Here is a 24,002-nt window from a genome sequence, read left to right on the forward strand (position 1 = left end):
CTACAGGTTGGGAGGGGGAGTTTGGGGCCCTATATCGTCCTTGTCCAATATCATGACAGCCGTTCCCCCCCCCGCAAAGGGGGGTAGAAACCACAATGTAAATGTATTATGATGAAGCTATAGGTTACTTTAGGGCAGCAGTTACAGGGAAAAGTGCATGCGGACTCCCGGGGCTTTTCCCAGCTGTTTGTGTTCTGGGGATGGTTGGCAGTTTCTGGCTTTTTATTATTATTTTTTTAAATTTTGTATTGTTAGTTAACTTATTTATTTTGGATTTTTATTTTTGGTGGACATTATTCTCTGGTTTTCTCCTACCCTTCTGGCTGCTCTTCCCCTGCCGAGCCACAGGCCCAGGGCCCTTGGTACCAGTCAGGTTTTATAAGGTCCCGCAGTGACTACATCCATGCGTACACTTCCGGTTCCATCTGTGTCCCAGTGGCCCTCTGATCTCCACCTCCAGCCCTGGTCTCTACAAATGGAGATCCACCTACCTCCTACACCTCTCCACTTGGTCAGTATCTCAAATGGAACATATCCAAAAAGGAATTTGTCTTTCCTCACCATCCCCCAGCTCGGTGAATGGGACCAATGTTTTCCCTATTTCACACCTCAATCTTTTTCACTCCCCATATCCAACCAATCCCCAAATCCCGTTTTTGCCTCTAAAATGTCTCCTGGATCCACCAAAATTCTCCTTTCTCCCTGCCCTAATCTAAGCTGTCTTGATTCCTTCCTTGACTCCATGGGAAGTCTCCAAATTAGCCCTGAGGTCATGTATTCCTTACACTAAAAAGCCAGAGCCGTTGAAAAGAATAAACTCACAAATCTGACCAGGTCACTTGCCTCTCAAACTTTTTAGTGTCTTACTTTTAATCATGGACTAAAGACAAAATGCACCGTATCAATCCAGACATGCACATAAATTATGTTTATCTGTGATAAATGTGATGGTGATGGAGGAACATACAATATGCTCTGTGTTGAGAGGAAGGAGTGAATCATGCAACTTAGGTGGAAAATGAATCTTAACAGTGAATTCCAGCACTCTGCATAGGTGGAGAGCTTTCTCTGTGTTAAGTGCTTGGGCAGAAAGTGGGACACCTCTGCTCTGAGTTTTCAGTGGGGCCAAGACATCACAGAGGCCTGTGGAGTTGGCCAAGCAATCCTGGAGGTCAGAGAGGAGGAGGCAGGGCATAACAGGAGACTGGTGCTGTGTAGGAAGTCCAGTATTGATTGGAAAGAGGACTTTGAGGAACGGGAATGTCTAAATGGAATTTTCAGGGTGGGGGGATGGGTATTAAGGAGGGCACGTATTGCATGGAGCACTGGGTGTTATACGCAAACAATGAATCATGGAACACTACATCAAAAACTAATGATGTAATGTATGGTGATTAACATAACATAATAAAATAAAATTAAATAAAATTAAAAAAAAGAAGAACTGACATCAAAGCTGCTGGGAGACAGTGCAGATCAGTGGCTCAGAGCCTGGGATCAGACCTAACAGTGGAGGTGTGAGTCTCGGTTCTGCTATATACTAGCTGTGTAACTTTGGGCATGTTACTGAATTTCTCCTTATCTATCAAGTGGGGGATATGGACAGACTTGCTGTTTCTCTATAAGGCTGTTATGGGGATTAAGTAAATTAAATCCATATACGATCTCAAAAAAATAAATAAATAAAAAATAAATGGAATTTTCAGCTGTTAGGTGATATGTCCCCACCTACTTCCCCACCCCACCCCCCCAACCTCCACAAGCTCCTGCTGCCCATCAGCCCTTCAGTGATGTCTACTATTAAGGGATGATTGATTGTTGTCTTTGTTGTTTTAAATGAAAACGGTGAAGGGTTAAATTTCCTGTCTGGATTGGTGCAGTGCAAAATGGAGCCTGCAACAAGGGAGCAAAGATCAGAAACTGTGGATCTTCATAAGCACAAACTCACAGGCTTCTGGGAAAGGCTTTGGGCTTCACAGGAAATAGAATTAGAGGAGTTTGAACCAGTGTAGATTTGAACCTAGTTTTTGAGTGGCATGGAGTCTACTTGCACCTTCAACCATCTGGGTTGCACTAGGGTTCTCCTAGGCTGGGAGGGGTCAGGACCATCAGAGAGGAGGTGACATTTGAGCCAAGCCTTCTTAAAGACTAGGTAGGGCTTTTCACAGTCAGAGGGAGGCATTCCAGGGGACCGAATATAATGTGGGAAGACACAGAGTTGAGAAAGGTCTTAGTTTTAATGGTTTGTGACCCACAAAGGGTAAGTGGGGCCCTGCCAGGAGCTGTGATCCAGAATTCCCATACGGTACAGGGCTCTGACAATGCCTGGAATAGGCTTCCCAATGACATTTTAGATCTGTCATTTTAGCTTTAGCCAAGATGTATATTTTCCCCTGCAATCAAAGACAGAGTGGAAGCCAGGAGAGCACAATCCTAACTGCTTCAAGTCAAGAAGGTGTGACTTACTCCTTTGTCATCAGACAGTTCAACAATCGATGGGCACCAAGTTGACATTTGGCCGAGTTACATCAGCAGAGCCACTGAACCTCAGACAGGCAGCATTTCAGAATTGCTACTAGACACAGAAAAGCCAATAATAGTGTCATTCAAAGACAGAAAGGAAGGAACCTCGATTCTGCCAGACTGAGGAAAGCAATCCATTCATCACCAGGATGGTTCTACAAAGACCCAAATTACAAATGGGATGGAAATGCTCATTCAGAGTCTGTTCTCAGCAGAGCATTTGGGACACATGGTCTCCATTTATCAGGGCAAAGAATACTTGTCCAGCCTTCCCTTTTTAAAGACTGGCCCTTCCTCAAAGATGGAAATCTTTTTCTGACTTCTGAGTGAGTTTGTCATGAAGTGAATACAATAGTAGGGAAGAATAAACCAGAAAAGACAGGCTTGAAAAGTGCAAGGTACTGTCATTACAAGAAAACAGGGAGGCATGTTGAAGATGGAAGTGAACAGAAAATACTTATTACCCCCACTACCTGCAAGTTGCCCTTTTATCTTCAATTAAGTAAAGGCCATATTGCTCAATGAACAACAGTTACATGCCTTTTCATCCTGTCACCTTACTACCTAACACCTCGTGGTTGTGGCCTATCATGGCTCTGGGCCAGCATTGCTCCTTTTCATTTGATACACGCAACACATGGCGAAGAACACAGATGGCTCTCATGGTCTTCAGGCCACCAGGATCTCAGACCTGCCCCTCCAACCTTCTTGGGCAAGTACAGACTGAGAACTTAGCAAACTTGTTGGGGCTGTCTGGGAAGTGCCAAAGGCATACTCTCCAAATGGCTCTGATTATAGCAGAGTATAGACTCTCCTGGACTCATGGAAGATCTTAAGAGATGACAGATGTGCGAATGTTTGGTGCCCTTTTCCTGCACAAATAGACTGCCCAGAGGTTGTCAGGTTAGCTGGGCTTGGGAACAGCTGAGCCCACCTGGCTGGAGGGCTTTGGGTGCTATAAATCAAGGGAGGCAGAGCTGGATAGAGGGGAGGCTGTTGCCTGGTTCACCTGCCTCTCAATGCCACATGGCTCTTACCTCTACTAGCAGAGGTAAGAGGGTCCATTTGGGTCCACTTCAGAGAACCACAAGGAAACTTGATGGGAAATCCCCATACCTCAAGGCTGCCCATTGGGTCGTTTCTGGACAAAAATAGCCTGGTGTCTTTCAGTAGTTCATTAAGATAGTTGGATAGTAAGTAGACATTCCCTCCCTGGGCTGGGGAGGAGAGCAAGGAAGACAGTCAAGGTTGACAGAGAGCTTTTCCCTGAAGGGATGGAGCAACACCCATCCCACGCCAAACCAATAGATTGGGGCTCTCAGGATGACCTCCCCACCTCTGCCCTGCTTTCAGCTGCCCTTCAAGCACTGGGTCAGGTCTTGAGAGTTAGCACTGTCCCTCACAGGACAGGGGTGGGGACCAACTCAAGGGGGAATTTGAGTCATCAGAAGTATACTAGGTTTTCCAACTAGTAGGTGGTCTCCAAACCTTTTTGGTTACATATCCCATTAGGAAAAACTGACAATGCATGCTCAAAATAGGTATATTCATTTGTAAATTATTTACATGTCCTCTCATCTATCATATATTTCATATTGGTAAACTTACTTCCAGATAAAAAATAAGTACAAAGAGAAGTTCTAGCATTTTCTTTTGCCTACCCCCAGCTGACCATCTTTACATCCCATGTGTCATCTGTACCCCACTTTGGACTACTACTTTAACTGTTAAGTTCTCGAGGTTCTGGCTTTTGGTGGGCAAAGAATAAAGGAGCGGGATCCACTCAGAGAAAAGATGGGTCATGGCTGGGCACATGGGCTGTGTTCAAAGAAGTCAATGAAACGAGTGAGCATCTCAAAGTTTTCCCGCCTTATCGGTGATGGCAAGAAGCCGTGATTGCATCTAAGAACTCTGTTAACTCTTGCTCAGCCTGGAGCCCAGCTAAACTAAGCCGAATTTACTGGCATCTACTGGGACCTGCAGGTTGTGAGCGTCTATGGATACAAGGGCTTGTGCTTTTGGACTCTAGGGAGCAGGTGCCTGGACTGTCTATTGCCACCTGCGATTGCCCTACTGCCTCTAGAAGAGGGACAAGGGTGAAGTAAAGGTTTGGGGGTGCCTCCTGCTCCTCCATGTTGGTGTTAAGATTTCTCCTGTGCACTTCAGTGTCTTGAAGATGCTCACTCCCAACCTCTGGATGGGCATGAGAGGGACTGCTCCCTGTCATGCATAATCTTCAGTCACATGGGCGTGGGGCAACCACACGGCCTAGAGCTGGGACCACCTTGGCCATCCTAGATGAACCACATTTGTTTCAAGCACCTGCTCCTTGCTGGGCTCTGTGCAGGGTGAATAGAACCCAGTTCCTGAAGAAGCTTTCAGGTCAGTGCAGGAAGCCAATGCAAACATGCACATGCATGCAGGGAATGTCTTGGTTTGGGTTTTCCCCAAAGGAGACTCTGTGTTCAGTAGTTCCTTGGGGAGGTGACCCCAGGATACGTGCTGAAGGAGGGATAATGTGAGTAAATGAAGGAAGGGAAAGTCAGAAAAGAGGTGTTAATGAAGAGGGTACCGCTGTGGGTAACTGGCCTCTATCCCGCAGGGGGCCCTCTGAGGGACTCCATAGAACCTCGGAACCTTGCTGCTCAGGTGCGGCTGGCAACATTGGCATCACCTGGGAGCTTGTTAGAATTGCAGCATCGTGACCCACCCCCCCGCCCCACCTCAGACCCTGCCGAAGCAGAATTTGCACCTTAACATTGGAGAAGCACTACCTTAATGCTTTCATCTTTATCAAACATGATAGCTTTGATATAAAACATAGTTTTCCATATTGCAGGACTTGATTCTACCAAACTGGGTCCCTCTAAATAACTTCTTTGAGGTTTCTGATGTTTGAAGTGGGTATTAAAGTTTTCTAGCCCCTTGAAATCTGTTTAAAATGCAACTCCATTTACCTGCACTTTATCATAATTATAATGCAATTGCAGAGACAGAAGGTTCACACAACCAACTGTTCTGTAAAATGCAAATTGTGCATGGGAAATACTTCCCCTGGGAGAAAATGGAGTAGTTGTTGTGAGAAGTTATTTTTAAAAGAACACACCAAATGTCTCTTGTGCCTCAGTGTTTTATCAAAAATTTCAATGAATAGAGGACCTTTTGGAAAGATCAATACACATACACACACAGGGCAAGAACAAGAGCAAGAGAGAGAAAGAGAGAGAGCGAGAGGTGCTACATTTTGGGGAAACATGTAAACATAACAGAAATTTCATGTATAAATTGTGAAATGTCAAAACCAAGCAGCTCAACACTTTGCTTATCCATCCTTCATATTGGCATGCGATTTTACCGTTGATAGCCACTCATCTTCATTTCATCCCCAACAGAAGGATTAATCTAAGGTGATAAAACGCATTTTTCAGGGAGTGAATCAGTTAGTCATTCCTGTGTAATAGACTACTGCCAATCTCAGTGGTTTAAAAGAGGGATGGTTTATTCTTGCTCATATGTCTAAAGGTTGGTGGGGTGGATCTGCTGATCTCACTCAGCTGCGCTCAGCTGAGCTTGGCCGCAAGCCACAGGTTGGTTGTCTGGGTCTGTTCCTTGGACAGTGGGCTGCCTGTGGCATGTTCTCAGAATGGCAAAATGTAAATGGAAAAACCCAACTCCACAAACATATTTCAAAAAGCCCTTTATGTAGCTCTTTGCTACTATCTTATTAACCAAGGCAAGTCATGCGGCCAAGTCCAAACCAAGGGTTGGAGAATGTTTGTATTCGCCCCCAAGTTCATATGTTGAAACCTAACCCCTCAGGTGATGGTGTAAGGAGGTGGGGCTTTTGGGAGGTGATTGAGTCACGAGGAGCCATCCTCACAATTGGGATTAGTGTGATTTTAAAAGAGGCTCCAGAGAGATCCCTCGCCTGCTTGCAGACGAGGGCACAGTGAGAAGCTGACAGTCTGCAACAGCTTCCGGCCGCCCCTGGCCATGTTGGTGCCCTGGTCTTGGATTTCCAGCCTCCAGAACTGTGAGAAATAATTTCTGTTGTTTATGAACTGCTCGGTCTCTGGAATTTTGTCAAAGCAGCCCAATGAACTAAGAGAAGTATGTTCCACCAACCATAAGGCAAGTCACATGGCCAAGCCCAACGTCAAGCGTAGTGCGCTCTTCCCAGAGTCAGGGTGCAAAAGGAGTGCGTATTTTAGAGCAATGATCTTTTCCACTGTCGGTAGGAAGAGTGAGGCACAGCATTTTGCCTAAGTCATGGTGCAGATATTTGAATGATTTTTCTTTTTTTGAAGATTTTATTTATTTGACACAGAGAGAGAGAGAGAGACACAGCGAGAGAGGGAACACAAGCAGGGGTGTGGGAGAGGGAGAAGCAGGCTTCCCGCTGAGCAGGGAGCCCGATGTGGGGCTCGATCCCAGGACCCTGAGATCATGACCTGAGCCGAAGGCAGATGCTTAATGACTGAGCCACCCAGGTGCCCCTGAATGATTTCTTGTCCTAAGAAAAAGTACCTATAATATACTATATATACATCTATAATATATATACCTATAACACTATAGTACCTCTAGTACTCCAGGATTCTGCTGAGTTTCCTCATGGGTTATTTCATTTAACCTTTTTTTTTGTTTTTGTTTTTTTTCATTTAACCTTTTAACAACACTAGGAAGATTTTTATTACCCATCTCACATATAAGGCGATAGGCCACAGAGCTAGTAAATGGAAAGTCTTAAGAGTGGAGCCTAGTTTTTTCTGGCAGCCTTCAAGTGCTTTGACTATTAGGTCACATTATTATTTATTTATTTTTTGGTCATGGCAAATCAAGCACTTATCTCTTAAGGGAAAATATCATGGCTACACTGTTCCCATTTACCCCAGAAGCAAGAAGAGCTGTAAATTTTCTAAGAGTATAGCTGCCCTTCAGTCTTGATATTCAAATTGTTGGCTCAAATAGGTTCTCTTGAATATTCAGATTGATGAGGCAGATTGGTTGCTCAGCAATGCTTTGGGGGCTTCTGGGTTAGAGAGGTGGAATGCTCCTGCCGCTAGAACGTGACTGGACTGTCTTTACTGCCTTACATGTCTGGCTATCCTGTGGGGGTGGGGCCGGGGGGAGGGAGGATGGAGAAACCAGGAATTCCAGCCAGAAAATGCTGCCTGAAGAGGACCTCAGATGGGCCTACTGATGTTTTCCTCCCCCCATCTGAAATGCCTTGTCCACCTAAACGTTAGCCTGTTTGCTTTTAATGCTTAGCAAATACTGTTGTGCCAGGCACATGAATAGTCATGTAGAGAAAGGTAGACCGAGCGCTGGGGATGACTGGGTGAATCCCATGAATCTGTGTCTTAACAGGTGATTCTGATGCCCACTCAAGTTTGAATACGACCGTATTAGGCCACCAGGTGGCGAAGGCCCGTGGCTTCCATTCGTGTTATTCTTCTCTCATTCATTTCCGGTCGGAGGAGAGTTCCTACTCCTCCTTGGGGATGGCAACGTCCAGTGTCTGGGCAGGCCAGCCTCAGAGAGGCCACAGTTGCCACTGAACCTGTGAAAGACTCTGGGAGAGTCACAGTCCTGCTTCCTGCATAGCTACCCCGTCCCTGCAGAGACTGGCAGGGGCCTCTCCGCCCATATGTAGGCTTACCTCCAGGGTCCCAGGGTCCTCAGCCTTGGCACTGTTCACATTTTGCGTGAGATAATTCTCGGTTGCGGGTGGCCATGCATTTTAGGATGTTTAGCAGCATCCCCGGCCACTATCCACTACATGCCAGTAGCAACCCCCCACCAAGTTATGACAATCAGAAAGGTCTCCTGAGGGATAAACCCACACTGCTCCCCTCCTGCCCCCTGCTTTGAGAACTGCTGGTCTTATACTGGGGAATTCTGCTCTCAGGACAATGAACAATGGAGAAGCAAGTGGTGTAACTGGAAAGAATGGGGGTGGGGGCAACAGTAGCTTTGAATGTCGGTAGCTTTGAACAGTAGCTTTGAACGTTCTTTCCCTGTCCCCTCTGCATTCCCAGTCCTCCCCAACCCAAACAACCACACACCCACAGACATTATTTTTCATAAATGACTTTTACTTCTTTATCATTTCTCTTGACAGTAATTCTTGGCAATATGCACATAACATGAAGGCAAGCATAACTTTCAGAAGTCATCAAAGATATGGTCTTATTGTCCTCATTTTCTTAAACCATTAAAATATTTTCATTTATAAAAATTAATCTAAAATATATATTGACACTGAAGATCAAAATCACTTGATGACAAAATAATTCTTCTGAAACTATAACATATGCTTATGGTTTTTAATAGTAAATTAAATCTTTGCACTTATTTGGCACAAGGAAACCTTTATAAAATTTCAAATGCCATAGAGCAGGGTTCTTCTTTTTTTTTTGTTTTTTGTTTTTGTTTTTTGCAAGGCTTACACAGTACACATTTTTGTCAAAGAAAACTGAGTATTTTAACACTGTAACACAACAGTAGTTGCTTTTCATGCCTCTTAAAGAAAACATTCTATTTGGAACTCAGATCTTTTTTTGTTGTGTTTTTAAAATTTGTATTTGTCTGCTTTGAGTCACACCAACAGAACAAAAAGCCAAAGACTTACTTTATTTCAAAGGAGTCATTTCTGTGGGATAACACATACACAGCACGGAGTATCACTGGAAGATAGGTAGACCCCCATCAGGAAGGGATCATAACGCACATCTCAGCAGCAAATCAGGTCTGGGAATGTGTGTAGCAACAAAAGAATGTAGAAGTTGAAACAAACACGGAGTGAGGCTTTTGTGGGGCATTCCAATTAGACTTAGTTTCAAGGTGTGACTTTAGCAAACTAATCTCTCTGGTCCCCTCCGTTTCCAAATCTGAAAAATGGGGATACCTACCGAAGAGGGTTGCTCTAATGATTAAAAGTAGAAGGAATTGCCTCCCTGAAAGCAATCACTTAATAAATTTCGGTCAAACTTGCCTCCCATCATTTGCTTCCTTAGATTCAGAATGTCTCAGGGACAGATTTAAGAAAGGTTGTAAATGCTCAATTCATTGTGCGAAATTCCATTCCATTTGCCTTTATACGTACACTCTACATAGTCATGCATTTGAGACCACCAACGTGGAGCTCGTGTCAGCTCTTGTGTCCATTAAATTCAGTTTATCCTTGCTTTTTTCATGCCTGTAAGTTTTCCCAAGGCGATTCTTTAACCAGGTTTACCTTTAAGGTCATTCTACTTCTTTTGCTGAATATTTATTGGGAAATAAATTTTCTCACGTGGTTATTGTCTGCAAGGATCCATTTACCTAAACCCCATTAGACGGGGACGCGCGGTCATTGGCTAACCCGCATCATGTGGATTCCGGACAGTGCCCTAAAGTTAAGTCAGTGTTGAGGCTTTCTCAAGCTCCCCTCCCCTTCAGAGTGGGGAAACTGTCAGTAAGTCCAGGGAAGAGCCCTGAACTCTCAATGAGCCCTTGTTTCAGATAGACCTGGACATGGCGTGAGTGAGGCCGAGCTTTCCATTTCGTGGCTTGTGATGGCAAAGCGATGGGAATGACTGGTTGACTGGTTATGCCCGGGGGATGGGGGGGGAGGGGGTTGGGACTTCCCGGGAAGGAGGTGGCCAAAGGGAGACCTGCATCCTCGCCCGGGTGCACGCTCTCCAAATGGGACAGTCCCGATGGTTCACTACGCGGGGCATTTGCACTTTTTTTCCTTAGCGCTTGGGGGACAAAGATGTTTGTGAGAGATCAGTAAGAACTGATGGTGAATTAAATGATAATACCCATCTCCCTTCCTTCCGCCCCCCCACCCCCCAATAGTTTTCCTTTGGACAAATAACTGTTGACACGTACTTCTAGTTGAATCAGAGGGACCAAAAAAAAAAAAAAAGAGAGAGAGAGAGAGAGAGAGAGATCTTAAAGACAACAGAGAGTGGCAAAGCGGACAGGGAAAAGATGCATCTTGTGCACACGGCGCTCTGCTGTTGGAAGCCCGCGGCGCGGCTGGCTGTCTCGGATCCCCCTGCGAGCCTAAGGCAGAGCGCGGGCAGGACCGCAGTGCGCAAGTCCGGGACTGCTTTCTGGGTGAGGTATCGGGACAGCCCTGGGCAGCGGCGCACCGTGGCCTCCCCCGGGCCCTCTCCTCGGGTGGGAATCCGTACGGTATTCGATGGCTGTTGGGTCAAGGCACTGTCGTGTACGGCCGGAGGCAGTGGGTCACTGGCAGTGGAGTCCCGGGGCGCTAATACGTCACAGCCGACTCCGGAGCGGGCTCCTGCGGGGAGACAGTGAGTGCGCCGTCACTGCTCCACACTCGATCCGCCCCACCCCCGGCCTCAACCCCCCCCCCCCAAAAAGAGCGAAGAACAATTCAGGGGCATTTACTACCCTCACAATGTCACCTGGCCACCACCTCTATCCAGTTTCAAAGCCTACCCTCTTACCCGCCAAGTGGTGTCTCCCTCCCTCCACAGCCCTTGGCGACCACTAATCTCTGTTCTCTCTCTGAAAGGTAATGTTTATAACGATCTTATTTATAACAGATTCCTTCCCTGGCCCTAATGGTCTGCCCTTTGAAGTGCGATAAATGCAGCGTTTTAGCTCTTTAAAGTAACAGCCCGGAGCAAAGTAATTGGACTTGAAAAGGTCAGGGGTCATGGCTGAGCAGTGAAGAAAAAGCAATGGGCAGCGCTGTTGCCACTCGGTAACCCCAAAGGGCATGGCCACCATTATGCCATTACTTGGGGCTCCTGCACTCAGGGGACAGGGACCATGAGGGGGAGGAAGGGGAAGGGAGGGATGGGTGATGCGTAAAAGGCAACAGAGTAAACTTGCCCTTGCTTCAGTCTTGTCACCCACCCCCCATCTGCCCTCAGCATAATGGTACCACTGAGGCAGTGTAGCTGGATTAGCCCTTCCCATAGAAGCAGCGCCTAGCATAGGTAGGTGTTTGGTCAAACGATCTGTTAGCCCTCTTTACAGACTCTCCAGAGTTTGTGCAAATTATCTCCTGTTCCTTCCTCTGCATTTAGGGGCAGCTGTTGACTTTTTTTCAGGAACACAAGTAATTAATGGCTAACAAGAAATTTAAGGAAGAGTGAATATGGATCAAAAACAGGATAAAAACTCTGACACCTCAACCAGACCTTACATTCCTATGTATGCATTTTTAGTTCTCTCATATCAAACCCTACAAGGAACTGGATATATAGTTGTGAGGATGTATCCACGTATCAAAGAGGTTAGCAATACCAGGCAGGGTGCTCATCACTTCTCATTGCACACCGCCCTCCGCCCCCCGTTCCCCGTACTCCCCCCACGTCCCCAACTAACAGACTGTGAGATCATGCAGGAAGGATGCTTCCTGGGGCTCTGATGGGGGAGCTGCGGACAGAAGGGCTACAGAATGGAGGCCCCATATACAGTGCAAGCGATGGGCATTGAGACACAGCTGACTTACCATCAAATCCTTGGTGGTGCTTTTCCTTTCATTAGTCCTGTTTGTCGAGGAGCCTTGGAGAACGAAGTTGCGGTTAAATGTTTTCATGGTGGTCACTGAAGATGCCTCCATGTTTTCAGCTAAAAGGAAACAAATGGAAATAAGTGATACCCAGAAGCTGGGCTGAGTGTTGAGGAAGAAAGACCAGGTGTCCCCATGACCCAGATTTTGGTTCTAGATTTGGCATCTCATTCCAGTCCACAGGTCTGACTGCAGAAGCTTTTAATTTTGTGTTTATTTTTATGATATGCACCAAATAAATTCAAGAATCATTCATGGCTTTCCAGGAAAGGGTAGCTTGGAGATAATCCACCATAGTTCATAAATTCTTTTTTTTTTTTTTTTTTTAAGTAGGCTCCACGCCCAGCATGGAGCCCAATACAGGGCTTGAATTCATGACCCTGAGATCAAGACTTGAGTTGAGATCAAGAGTCGGGTGCCTAACTGACTGAGCCAGCCAGGTGCCCCATCTATAGTTCATAAATTCTTATTTGCGATTCTGGAATATAAAAGGCTCTAAAAGTTGTAAATCCTTAAAACTTTAGGGCCCAAACTGTCCAATGGCAAAACCTGACTTACACTGACATATGGCCATTTAAAATCCTTGTCCATCCCACTGAGAGTAAACATTCTCTTGTTAATGTGTTTATCAGATGCTGCCCCAGACACCACGGGGAGGGGGCTGTTAGGAATTATACTATACAGGTACCATATTACCTTTCTAATGTCCAAGACATTCTTGAAACATATACTTATCCAAGGGTTTCAAATAAGGGACCACGGATCTGTAATACATTGTAATTGTATGGGGTTTTATGGATTCAATAAATGCTGAACAAAGAATGATGGAGCCAAGACTCAAACATATCTTCTGACTGTCTACTCTTCTGATCTGTAGACCTAAAGTCCTAGTTTGGTACCATCATTTGTGGCTCCTGAATCCAGGGAAATTGTTGAAAACGCCCAGTGGAGGAGGAGGACAACACCAGCATCGCTGGAATCCCGTGTGGGTTGCTCATTGTGTTAGATGCCTCTGGTGCCCTGCCCACATTTCCCTGACATCACCACACATTCTGGCATCCAGCACCTTCCAACAGCATGCTTCTGCAAGCACCGTCACTCTCTCTCGGCTCATGCACGGGGTGGGGCAGAAGTACCAGGGAATTAATGCCTCCCCCCAGTACATGTCAGGGGATGATAGCTGAGAGTTGAAATCCTCATCTTCCTATTCTTTGGGCGGGAAACTCTGAGGTGCAGTCGATACTATCTCCCTGAAGTCCTCAGGCAGGATTTAGCCTCATTTGCCCAGAGAAATAAACTACGAATTAAATTGCACTGCATTGACTTAATTTCCTTCCCTGAATCATTTCTCGCTTCTCCTACCAGTGTTTCTTGGAATCACTTCCCAAATCCCATCCTTGTCCTGGGGTCTGCTTCTTAGGGGGATTCAAGATAAAATTCTTCACAAGAGCACTTCTGGGTGAGAACTCCCCATTGGGTCTGATCCTCAAACTCAAATCACTGAGTCACTCAAAGTAAATAAGTCAGGCTTAATTCTTTGGTAGCTCTGTGGTTTTACTGTAAGCACACCTTTTACTGGTGGGGCAGGCAGTTTCCTCCTCTGCTGCCTTGATGTGTCTATGGTTTGTACCTACAAACAGAACACAGCAGTCAACACACCTTCGCAAAGCCAAAGATATTTTATCTTCTAAATTTTCCAGGTCGTGCAATATTCCAACAGAGGAAGTGAGGGACAAACGCACCTGGTTCCTTTGCTTCTGATCTCGTTTTCTTGTGAGGCGCACACACGGTGCTATGTTTAATCCTGCAATGGTCAGGGCTGAAATCCGGCTCTCGATATCAGAGATCTTAATGCAACAGAAAGAATCAGTAGGGGAAAAGCACAGGTGGGGGGAATCTTTGTTAAAAGTGACAGGAATCTATAATGAACAAATCTGCTTTGATGTATGCTCGTTCATTCATTCATTCAACTTCTTTTTTTTTAAAACATTTTATTTTTTTAAGTAATTTCTACACTCAATGTGGGGCTCAAACTCACAACCCCGAGATCAAGAGTCGCATGCTCCACTGGCTGAGCCAGCCAGGTGCCCCTCATTTGTTCAACTTCTACCAAGCCCTTCTCTATCTAGTGCTGTAGTAAGAAAATGAAACACAGGCCTTCCTTTGTAAATTTAAATGTCTAGTTTGATAGCTCTAGAGTATATCAACACCCTTGTCAGGGATATATCTCTAGAGATAAGTGGAAGCCCGCGGCATGATGGGAACCCCAGCCCAGCATGGTGGGGAGAGGGGAGGGAGGTGATCAGGAAGGCTTCCAGAGTGGGCCACACTTGATGCGAGCCTTGAAAGGCAAGTATGATTTATAGGTCCTTCTTTGTTCTTCCGTGACTCCATGAACCAAAACCACAGCACCAGCTCTTAGGAGGGAGGCCAAGCAGTCCCTGGTTCAAGTCCATTTCTTTCATTAAAAGGACAAGTGCCTTGAGAAACTCTCTTTTCTCTCTGGGCATCAGTTTCCTCGACTATAACATCAGAAGATCAGAGAGAGTTCAGATTACTTTTCAAGAGTCTTAAGGCAGATTCAGAGAGCAAGAGCCCAGTCAGTGCCCAGAAAGAACCCTAACCCATCCATGTCCCCAGGGATGAAGAAGACATAGTCCCTGCTCTTAGAAATTAATTAATATGTGCTATCACCATGCTAAGCATTTTAAATACGTGAACTCATTCATAAACCTATGACATAGGTACCATTCTCTTGGTTCTATAGATGAGGAATCTGTGGCTCAGAGGGATAAGTAACATAGCCAACGTTTCACAGCTGGTCGGGGCAGAGCTCCGAATTCCTGCCAGTCCTCATGCTCTTGCCACACTGCCACATTCTAAGAGGATCTGCAAAGGCCTGGCATGGGGGACACGGGGAGAGGCAGGAACAGGCTAGCAGAGTGGAGGGAGGAGGTGGGGATCACAGCTGTCCTGTGATCTCTGGACACAGCCTGAGTGTTGCCAGGGCATCAGACAGGGAACCTGAAAGTCGGCCAGCAGCCAGTGTGTGTGGCCCCTGAGGTCTCTGCCACTTCCCCTACCCCTCCATTCTCTTGAGCTGCTCAGGACAAATTCAAATTCTGCTGTCATTTACTGAGGATGTCTTCGGACAAAGCCTATTGGGACAGATATTACAGAAGTGCAGAGAGAAGGACTGAAGGGTCGCCGAATATGGGAGCTGCTTCCCCTCGCCCCAAGCGCAGGCAGTCTTGGTCAGAAGAGGAAGAGGAGGAGGGTGGAGGCCAAGGCTGGGGCAACTGGTGAAATACTCCAAGCTGTCCAGCAGCCGGCTCCCAGGGGAGACACCGTGCAGCCCCTGCCCCTCCCTGGCCCCCAGATGCCTTCTTGTTCTGACTCCTCACATTTCATATTGAAAGCTACATTTCTTTGGCTTATAGACCAGTAACCTGAACAGGCCCCTGAGAAAGGTTGCAGGCTAAACTTTTATCAGTCATGTGCAGCTGGTGTGGATTAGATGCCCATGTTCTTTCCTGGAAGCATTTTCGATGGAGGGCCTTGCTTGGCAGGCCCTGAGAGAGAGGTCACTGGGAGAGCAAGCTGCTCGCCTCCTGATTTGCTAACTGGCAGGCTCTGGAATAAGAAGGGGTTAAGTTTTTGAGTTTTAGTTCCTAGGGCAAAGGCCAGAGAAAGAGGAAAGAAGGCTACTGAGGGCTGATTTTGCCTACATTTTGCTCTCTCTCTCTCTTTTATCTACCTAGTTGTGTTCCACTTCATTCCTAAGACTGCATACCCAGTGATCCTTACACTTGCTAGAGGGGATGACTAATTCAGCTCTGAGTTTCCTGGGAGCCAAAGCAAAGGGATCAGTGTAGGATTCTATGTCCACAAGACAAAGACCCAGTGCTCAGAAGAAGAGCTTTTCCTGATACTGAGAGTTAAGAGAGACCTTCCCCGGGAAGCTCACAGAGATGATGTTGCACGAGACAGTGGACAGCACAGCAGCACACCCCCCACCCCGTGGCTCATGCTGCAGTCTCCCAAAGCACCGGGCAATCCTGTGCCAAGGGTAAACTCCAAGGTGAGAGAGTCCCTAGAGTCTGACCTAATCCAAGAACAAGTTTAGCGTATCTACCCTCCTCAGTGGGGACAACTTGGGATGAAACAGACAACAGGGAGCATGAGGCTTCATTCTCTGGTGGCAGGAAGGCAGTAGGGGGAGTCTCCATGGTACTGAGGATTCCCACGTTGTGAAGATCCATAAAACTGAAGGCAATGTTGACAACCTCCCTTGCAAATTAAGGACTACAATTTGCAAGTGGATATGTGTCTGATGGCAGGACGAGCACATTTCTCAGAAAACCACACAGCACAGACTGGTGAAGATTGTGGCTGTGAGGTCAGAAAGACAGGTTCAAGTCCTGGCTTCATCACTCTTTAGAGATCTGACCTTGGCAAGTGGTTTAACCTCCCTGAGCCTCAGGCTCCCTAGAAATAAAAGGGGAAGATAACAGTAGCTATGTTATGGAGTTGCTGAAAGGATTAATTACAATAATGAGGTCAGGTGTCGAGTACAACTCGTGGCACCAAGTAAGGCTCACTGAACACTAGGCATTATTGATCACATTACTGTCATATTTAAAAATGTATAAAGACTAGGCACATTCAAACACATAGAACATGGGCATTTTGGACTCCAGGATTTTCTGCCATAAAACATGGCTCCAATAATTTAAGACTAGAAATATCTAGAGCAGGAATAACTATCCAGTAAAACCCTGCCAAACACCCATAAATGATATTACTTCCTGCTAAACCACTCAAGAAGTATTTGCCGCAAAGTATACCCCCAGAAAACAAATGGGATTTGATTCTACTGTATATAATTTTGATCATATATTGATTAAATGTTGGGTGGAAACCAACATTCCATTTCTGGAAAATAATTCGTATTTGAGGAGAGATGGTCTTCAGCCATTCTTGCTGATAATGAATAGTCGACAGGGCTATGTGCAATGAGACCATTCCTAGCATGCTGCATTAACTCATCCACAGGTGGAGAATGGGCGCCCTCCCATTCTCTAGAGTGCTTGATGCTGCCGGTAGTGGTAGGGATTTTTGACTCTCTAAAACAAAAATATTTATTTAAAAAATAATTACCACTCGAGATCATCATCTTCTCTATCCATAGGTGGTTTCCATTGACCCCAGGTCCCCTAGGATGCAGTTTTAAGATGCAAGGTCTATAGAAATATCACTGAACCAGAGGTCTATACTGAGCGTATACCATAGAGACCAGCATGTCTCATGGACCCCAGTCTGAGAATCAGCGACTTAGTCCACAGTCCATTCCGATCCAGAGTCAGAGGCCATGGGAATACCCATGTAAGCTTCAAACTAGTGTCTTCACAAAGTTCCAAATAACATCATTTCAGTTCTGAATCGGCCATATCTAAATCATGCAAAATATTGGTCTGAGAAATCCACACTTTCAATTTCATTCATTTATTCACCCCATTTTTATTGAGTGCCAAACCCATGTCTGGTATTATGGTAGGCACTGGAGTTACTGTGCTAAGCTAGGCAGCTGTAGTCTTGTCCTCATGGGGCTTTTAGTGTATAGAGGGGGAAACTGGCATCAAGTAAGTCATCAACCATGTGATCAAGGTTAGGGAAGGATGGTCTTGGGATGGAATGGGGACCTATTTGGCCAGGAGACCCACCTGTGGGTCAGGGATTTTGTCCAAGAGGAAGGTGTCATAGGTTTAAAGAGAAATCTGATATATTATCAAGGCTGTCATTTTTAAAAAGGAGGGTTTGGTGGAACCCACCCAAAAGGACCGTGCAAGCATGCTAGAAAACTGATAGAAAGGCTCTGCAATCATTCTTGTGGAAGATGGGGTGCCCTCTCCCCTTTCATGATGGTGCTCCATCTGGGCAGAGAGGGAGTTCTTACCTGGAGCTCAGCATGGTGGACCTGGGCTGCTGCCGTGGCCACCTGGTCCTCCAGGTCTGCCAGTTCGGTCTCATCGGTGCCACTGTGGATGCAGCGGGCGGCACCCTCCAGTTCATTCAGCTGGCCTTCCAGTCCATACACGGTGCCTGCCGCCAGGTACACCTGCAGAGGAGGTGCAGCTTCTGAGCTCAGGGTTTGGAACCGGGACCGGGGGTGGGGGTTCCTTTCAGGGCACCCTGGTAATTCAGGGCAGTGACAGAGAACCAGGCTCAGCACTGGGGGAAAAGTCAGGGAATGCCCCATTTATAAACATTCTTCACACTGAAATGGTAGCATGAGGTCTTATCACCCCCTCACTGTCAACCACACCTACCCCCCCAAACTTTCCTGCAAGAAAAAGCAACTTCTTTTTTTTTTTTTAAAGATTTTATTTATTTATTTGACAGAGAGAGAGCGATAGAGGGAACACAAGCAGGGGGAGTGGCAGAGGGAGAAGCAAGGTTCCCGCTGAGCAGGGAGCCCGATGTGGGGCTCAATCCCAGGACCCTGGGATCATGACCTGAGCCGAAGGCAGACGCTTAACGACTGAGCCACCCAGGCGCCCTGAAAAAGCAACTTCTAAGTCTTGAAAATATGATAAAATCGTCCAAAGGACGTGGCGTCAGCTACATAAATTGCAAATTTGTCCAGTGACTGTAACAACCATAGTGCCAAGACAGAAGACAAAGAAAAACTCATGATGTGATTTTTCCAAGAAAAATCTTGGTTGGCATTTGGCAACTGAAAAAAATCCAGAAAGCATAAAAGAGATAAAATTAATTTAAAACAATGACACATTTTGAGTGAATTATCTCTGATTGATGACCTTCGGCTTGCCTGAAGCAGGTTAAGAGCGTTAAGATGAACCTGCAACGTGTAGTAGGAAAACAGTTTATTTCTTAGAAAATTGTGCAATGTTGAAAGAAACAAGACAGTTTTTTAAGAGCCTTTGAAAGTTAAAGAGAAAATCAGATAAAGGGAATAATCTGAGGAAAAATTAAAGGCAGAAAAATTTGACTCATGAGTTTATAAGGTGATTGCCGTAAAAGGGGGCAAGCAGTAGGTACAATCGTTGCAATAATTCAGACTGAGGGATGCCGGCCAGGGTGAGCGAAACAAATGTCCTTCAGCCTAAATAGTAATGTGATGCAACAACCAACTACACGGAACGAGATTGATCCAAAGAAGCTAATTACTTAACGAGAGGTTTTTGAAATTTAATCAACATATGTAAAGCTCTAAACATGTAATCACAGCAATTTAGAGTCGATCTGAATGAAAACACACGGTCACACACGCTCTTTTAACTTGAGTTAAAAATAAAACTGTTAGGATAAGCCAAGAGCTTGTGCACACAAGTCATGCCAAGTGTTTTGTACTGAGCGATGCCGAGTGTTTTTGAGGAGGGGAAGAACGCTGAGGTGCTCCTACCCTGTCAGTTCCTTGGCCTGATTCACGCATCTGCATAAAAACTGGCAATTTTACAAAACATTTCAAAGTGGAGCAAAGGCAGCGGCAGGTTTGATGAATGTGCATTTGTGCCTCGCCAGGCACGATGAACTGGGCTGGGGGAGCTTCCCGCGGTGACTGACACAGGGGACGCCATGTTAAGTGATTCGTCAGTCAGAGCAGGGTCCTCGAAGCCAATGTCCGCTGACAACTGCCATAGTTCAGTCGGCCCTTAGTTTTGTCCTTCTTTGCCATATGCAAGGATCAGAGAACTTCTGTTTCTAAAAGATCCTCACAGTTAATGTAAGACATTTATTCTTTGTCTTGAAAACAAGATACGCTTCTTAGTTGTTTGTCACACGAAGGAAATGATGGATATTTCAAAGCTATTTGAGGGGAGAAAACATTAAAAATTTGTGTCTTAAAAGTTTTGATGTTGAAAACGTCTCTTCAGAGGGGAAGAAAATTGAGGAAGGAGAGAGGGAGGGAGAGACAAGGAGAGACGATAAAAAATGTATTTTGATAAGATAATTTAAAATATAGACTTACAGGGTTGCACAATGAAACAAAATTTGGAATGATTATGTAACCGAAATGAATAATCTCAGTGAGTGTGGCAATGGGGTTAAACAAAACTTGTCATAACTTTGGTCTCAGGAACCTTGATTTTCCCAGAACACACAAAACTCAACATCATTACATCATACAGCTGTGTCATCTTAATAGTCTCTTGTTTTGTCTTCAACGTAGTCATCTGCTAATGTTCTTTGCTTTCTCTGCCAAATCAAAGCAATATGAACTAGTTCCAAGCCCTCAGCAAGGCCAGAATGTTCATCTTTTACTCTGTGTTCCCTGAAAGCCTGCTTTCCTGGCACGAGGGGGGAAGGGAAGTTTCCCTTGCTCGTGGCAATCCCTGAGGTGGGTGCTACTATCATCACCATCTTAAAGAGGAGAACGTTAGGTCCTGGAGGGTGAGTGACTTCCCCAGCCCGCGAAGCTGGGAAGTGATGGAGTTGGGATTTGAGCTCCTGGGGGCTGATGTCAGATCCCATGACTTTATCCATCCTGCCCTGTGATGCCCTGATACTTAATCTTGCTTGCACTGTTATGACCTTTTACATTTGAAACTCTGACCTAATGGTACTCGAGTTATTGTGGTTATAGATCAACCTGACGTTGGTTCTGTTGCTGGGGGTGAAATAACACAAGTTAACACGCTATAATAATGGAATGTTATTCTAGTCTTAAAACACAATCCATTTGAAAACCATTAACCTGGAATTGCTGGCTGAGTAAAGGCCCCTTTTGGCGAGAACCATGGCTACCATGTCTGTGTAAGTTAGGTCTTCTCCAAGCTCCAGCCACTGATGCCCAGGACCCCATGGACTGGCTCCTGGTTCAACTCACCTTCCTCAAAGTGGTTCAAGGGACTAGAACAGGTGTTTCATTAAGGAAGGACTTTGTGGTCAAAGCCTTTAGGGTAAAGAGAATTAAACAGATTTCTTCGCTGCAGGACTTCTCAGAGTCTTTAATGTGCTAACACGTCTCTCAGTTTTCCTAGAAAGACTATACAGAGTGCTGAAACTGATTTGATTTGATAGCATCCCTGTCGGACTTGCCTTCTATGAAACACATTTTGGAGGACCACATCTAGACAGTAATATAGCATTTCTTTGCTTGCTCTTGAAGGCAGAGGACCACTGAAGTAGCCCATCTCCACGTCCTCTCCTGTGCCACGGGGGTGCCGAGAGCCTTGAGAAGGAGGACCAACATCCTCTGCCTGCTCCCAGATTCTGTGGCAGAGCTGGGCTCCCTCATGGGGCAGTTCTACTGTGTCTGCTGCCACCATAGACACCATGGGATTTGGTGTTGCCAAAAGTTACAGGGTAATGCTAAAAGGGAAGTTGGGGCTGTCCCTGCACTACCTCTGTACTGGGAATTACGGGGTGCCCCAGGCTGTCGGTCATTTAGCAAAGAAGAGAAGGAGGAAGGTCCTCCGATGGGGGTGGTGGGGGTGTGAGGGAGCCGACTCATCCCTCCCACTCATAACCCTGCATAAATCCACAAGGTGGCCTCTGTGGGTCCCTACTCTTCACACCACGGGTCTGAGAATGGTCTGCCAGTGGTTCTCTTGATCCCTAGATCCATCTTCCACCCTCCTCTGCCCCGCCCTGTTCTCTGTGAGGCTGACCTGTCTGAACCTCATCACCCAGGCTCCCTTGCTGGCTGGGATGGGTTTGGCCAATGGGAGACAACCAGTAGGGGATCAAAGGCAGGAGGAGAGGGAAGTTAGTCTCCCTGCCCCGCTCTCTCCCTGTGCGTGCTGCACGGTGACTGCTCCCACTAGGGGGCGCTCCTCCAGGCTCCCGCTCTCCATGGATTACACTGTCCAGGGGTGGGGACCACTCTCCCCCACCCCCCCAACCCCGAGTGCCACTCTCTGGGTGCTACAGCATCCCTGAACCATACCCACACCTCAGGGAATAGTGCCTTCCTGAAACTCTGTGGTACCCACTGTTCAGAAGGTGAGAATAAGTATCTCCGTTTCTATTTCTGACATTCCCTGCTCCTCGGCACAAAGGAGCAAGGCAGCAGAGAAAAACGGAGAGCCCTTTAGAACACAGACAGACAAAAAACCCCGGTTTAATTAAATCAGCTGCACCCAGAGGCCAGTTTAAGAATCAGCCCCGCCCCTGGGCTGCTCAGCTGAATTCCATCCTGGAAACCGCAGAGCAAAACCAGCGCCAGGGCTCTGTGATCTTTATCTCGAAGGAGACAAAGAGAAGAGTCATCCCTTCTCTGACTCAAAACCCCTAGAATTCAAAGGAACGTAGATGGAGTCTCCTCCGAGGTGCAATTTGAAAAGCTGGAAGGGGGGGGAAGGGGAAGAAGGGGAAGAAGCAGTTAACTCTTTGGGGATCAGGCTAGGTATCTCCCAGGCCTGACCGGGAACAGGGAATTATAACCGCCCCCCCTCCTTAGAGCGCAGGTCCCTGCTGGGGTTTCTGACATCTCACATCAGCGGGTAAGTGGATATGTTTCGACCTGAAAATGTTAAGGAACCCAAGGAAAGAAACGTAGTGGATAATAAAAGGATCTTACAAAATGAAAACTGCCCACAAAGCTATTGCATTTTTCAACATGCCCCTTGCAGGAAAAAAAGGCATGTTGTCTTTGCTTTAAGTGTGCCCTGGGAACCCACTTAATGTGAGTATTTCACATACTGTATGTTGTTTTTTTTTAAATACAATTACTTGGTAAAACAAAAACACTCCTTTCCTGGTGAACCATATCTTGACTTTAACTTTTTCCATTCTGTGTGTCCAGGATTAAGGCCATTTTAGGACTATCAGCACTGAAAGAACTGTATTGTAGACATCTTTAAAGAACAGAGACCCTCTACATGAGCAATAAAACATTTCTTCCTAAGTAAAGGACTTCATTCATCTGAATCATATATCAGGTAAACATTCTTCGAGCACCTCTTTGTCAAGCTCTGGGCAAGGGCTGGGGCTACTCATGTGAAAGACCGTGTTCTGCAGGGATTCATACATCTGATTCTTAATCTGGGGGTGACTGGGTTCCTGCCTCCCTGCATCTCCCCCCTCCAATATTTGACAACATCTGGACACATTTTGACTGTCACATTTTTTTAAACATTTTCTTTTCTTTTAAAGAATTTATTTATTTGAGAGAGAGATTGAGAGAACAAGTGGGAGGAGGAGCAGAGGGAGAAGCAGACTCCCCCCAAAGCTGGGAGCCCACCGTGGGACTTGATCCCAGGACTCTGGGATCGTGACCTGAGCCGAAGGCAGACACCAAACCGACTGAGCCACCCAGGCTCCCTGACTGTCACATTTTGATGTCACTGGCATCTCATGGGCAGAGGTCAGGGATGCTGCTGAACATCCTTCACCCCCCACAACAAAGAATTATCGAACCCAAAATGTCAACGGTGCCAATCTAATGGGGACAGATGAGTGGACAGAAAGGGCAGCAAAATGAGGTAAGGAGCAGATAGACCTCTACTTAGGTTTTATGGGAATCCCAAGGGAGAGAGTCTTTAACTTTTAAGATAAAGCAACAACTGGCATTTTTTTTTAAACCTTGAGTCGTTTTTGATTTGTTGTTGTTTCAACTTTTTGCAAGAATTGCCTCTACTAACAGTTCCTGATTTCTGAGAACTGTGTTCATGACAGCATCCCACAATCAGGGTTGATTCTGCTGGCTCTGGAAAGATGGAACCCCCTGATTTGATATCACTTCCGTGGGCAGAACTATGCCCCCTGGTGACAGTGACTATGGCCCGAGTGGCTAATGTCCCAATCTCTGTGTCACCCCCTAGTCTGCAGTGTTGGAAAATTCTCATCAGGAATTTATTAAAACACTCAACAATGAGTGTGGATATTGATATGTAAGAATCTGGTACCTCCTTTCTGTCCTCCCAAGTCAGGCTAGAAAAATCCACTACCAGCACACAAGTCTGGAAGC

At 46.1% G+C, this 24,002-nt stretch overlaps 1 protein-coding gene across 2 annotated transcripts in view; it reads right to left on the reverse strand.

Annotated features, from left to right (window-relative positions):
* Window positions 1-8,600: 8,600 nt before the first annotated feature.
* Window positions 8,601-24,002, reverse strand: part of MYRIP (myosin VIIA and Rab interacting protein) — a 393,858-nt gene continuing 378,456 nt past the window's right edge. For both annotated transcript variants that reach the window (XM_078073320.1, XM_078073323.1), the window contains 5 exons: window positions 18,024-18,185; window positions 13,810-13,914; window positions 13,637-13,697; window positions 12,008-12,126; window positions 8,601-10,822 (listed from right to left, as the gene is read on the reverse strand). In XM_078073320.1, coding sequence (XP_077929446.1) covers window positions 10,790-10,822; window positions 12,008-12,126; window positions 13,637-13,697; window positions 13,810-13,914; window positions 18,024-18,185 — 480 coding nt within the window. In that variant the 3' untranslated portion in view covers window positions 8,601-10,789. The remainder of the gene's footprint in view (window positions 10,823-12,007; window positions 12,127-13,636; window positions 13,698-13,809; window positions 13,915-18,023; window positions 18,186-24,002) is intronic.

This window comes from Halichoerus grypus, chromosome 1 (assembly GCF_964656455.1).
Source record: "Halichoerus grypus chromosome 1, mHalGry1.hap1.1, whole genome shotgun sequence".
In the NCBI taxonomy this organism is placed as follows: Eukaryota; Metazoa; Chordata; class Mammalia; order Carnivora; family Phocidae; genus Halichoerus; species Halichoerus grypus.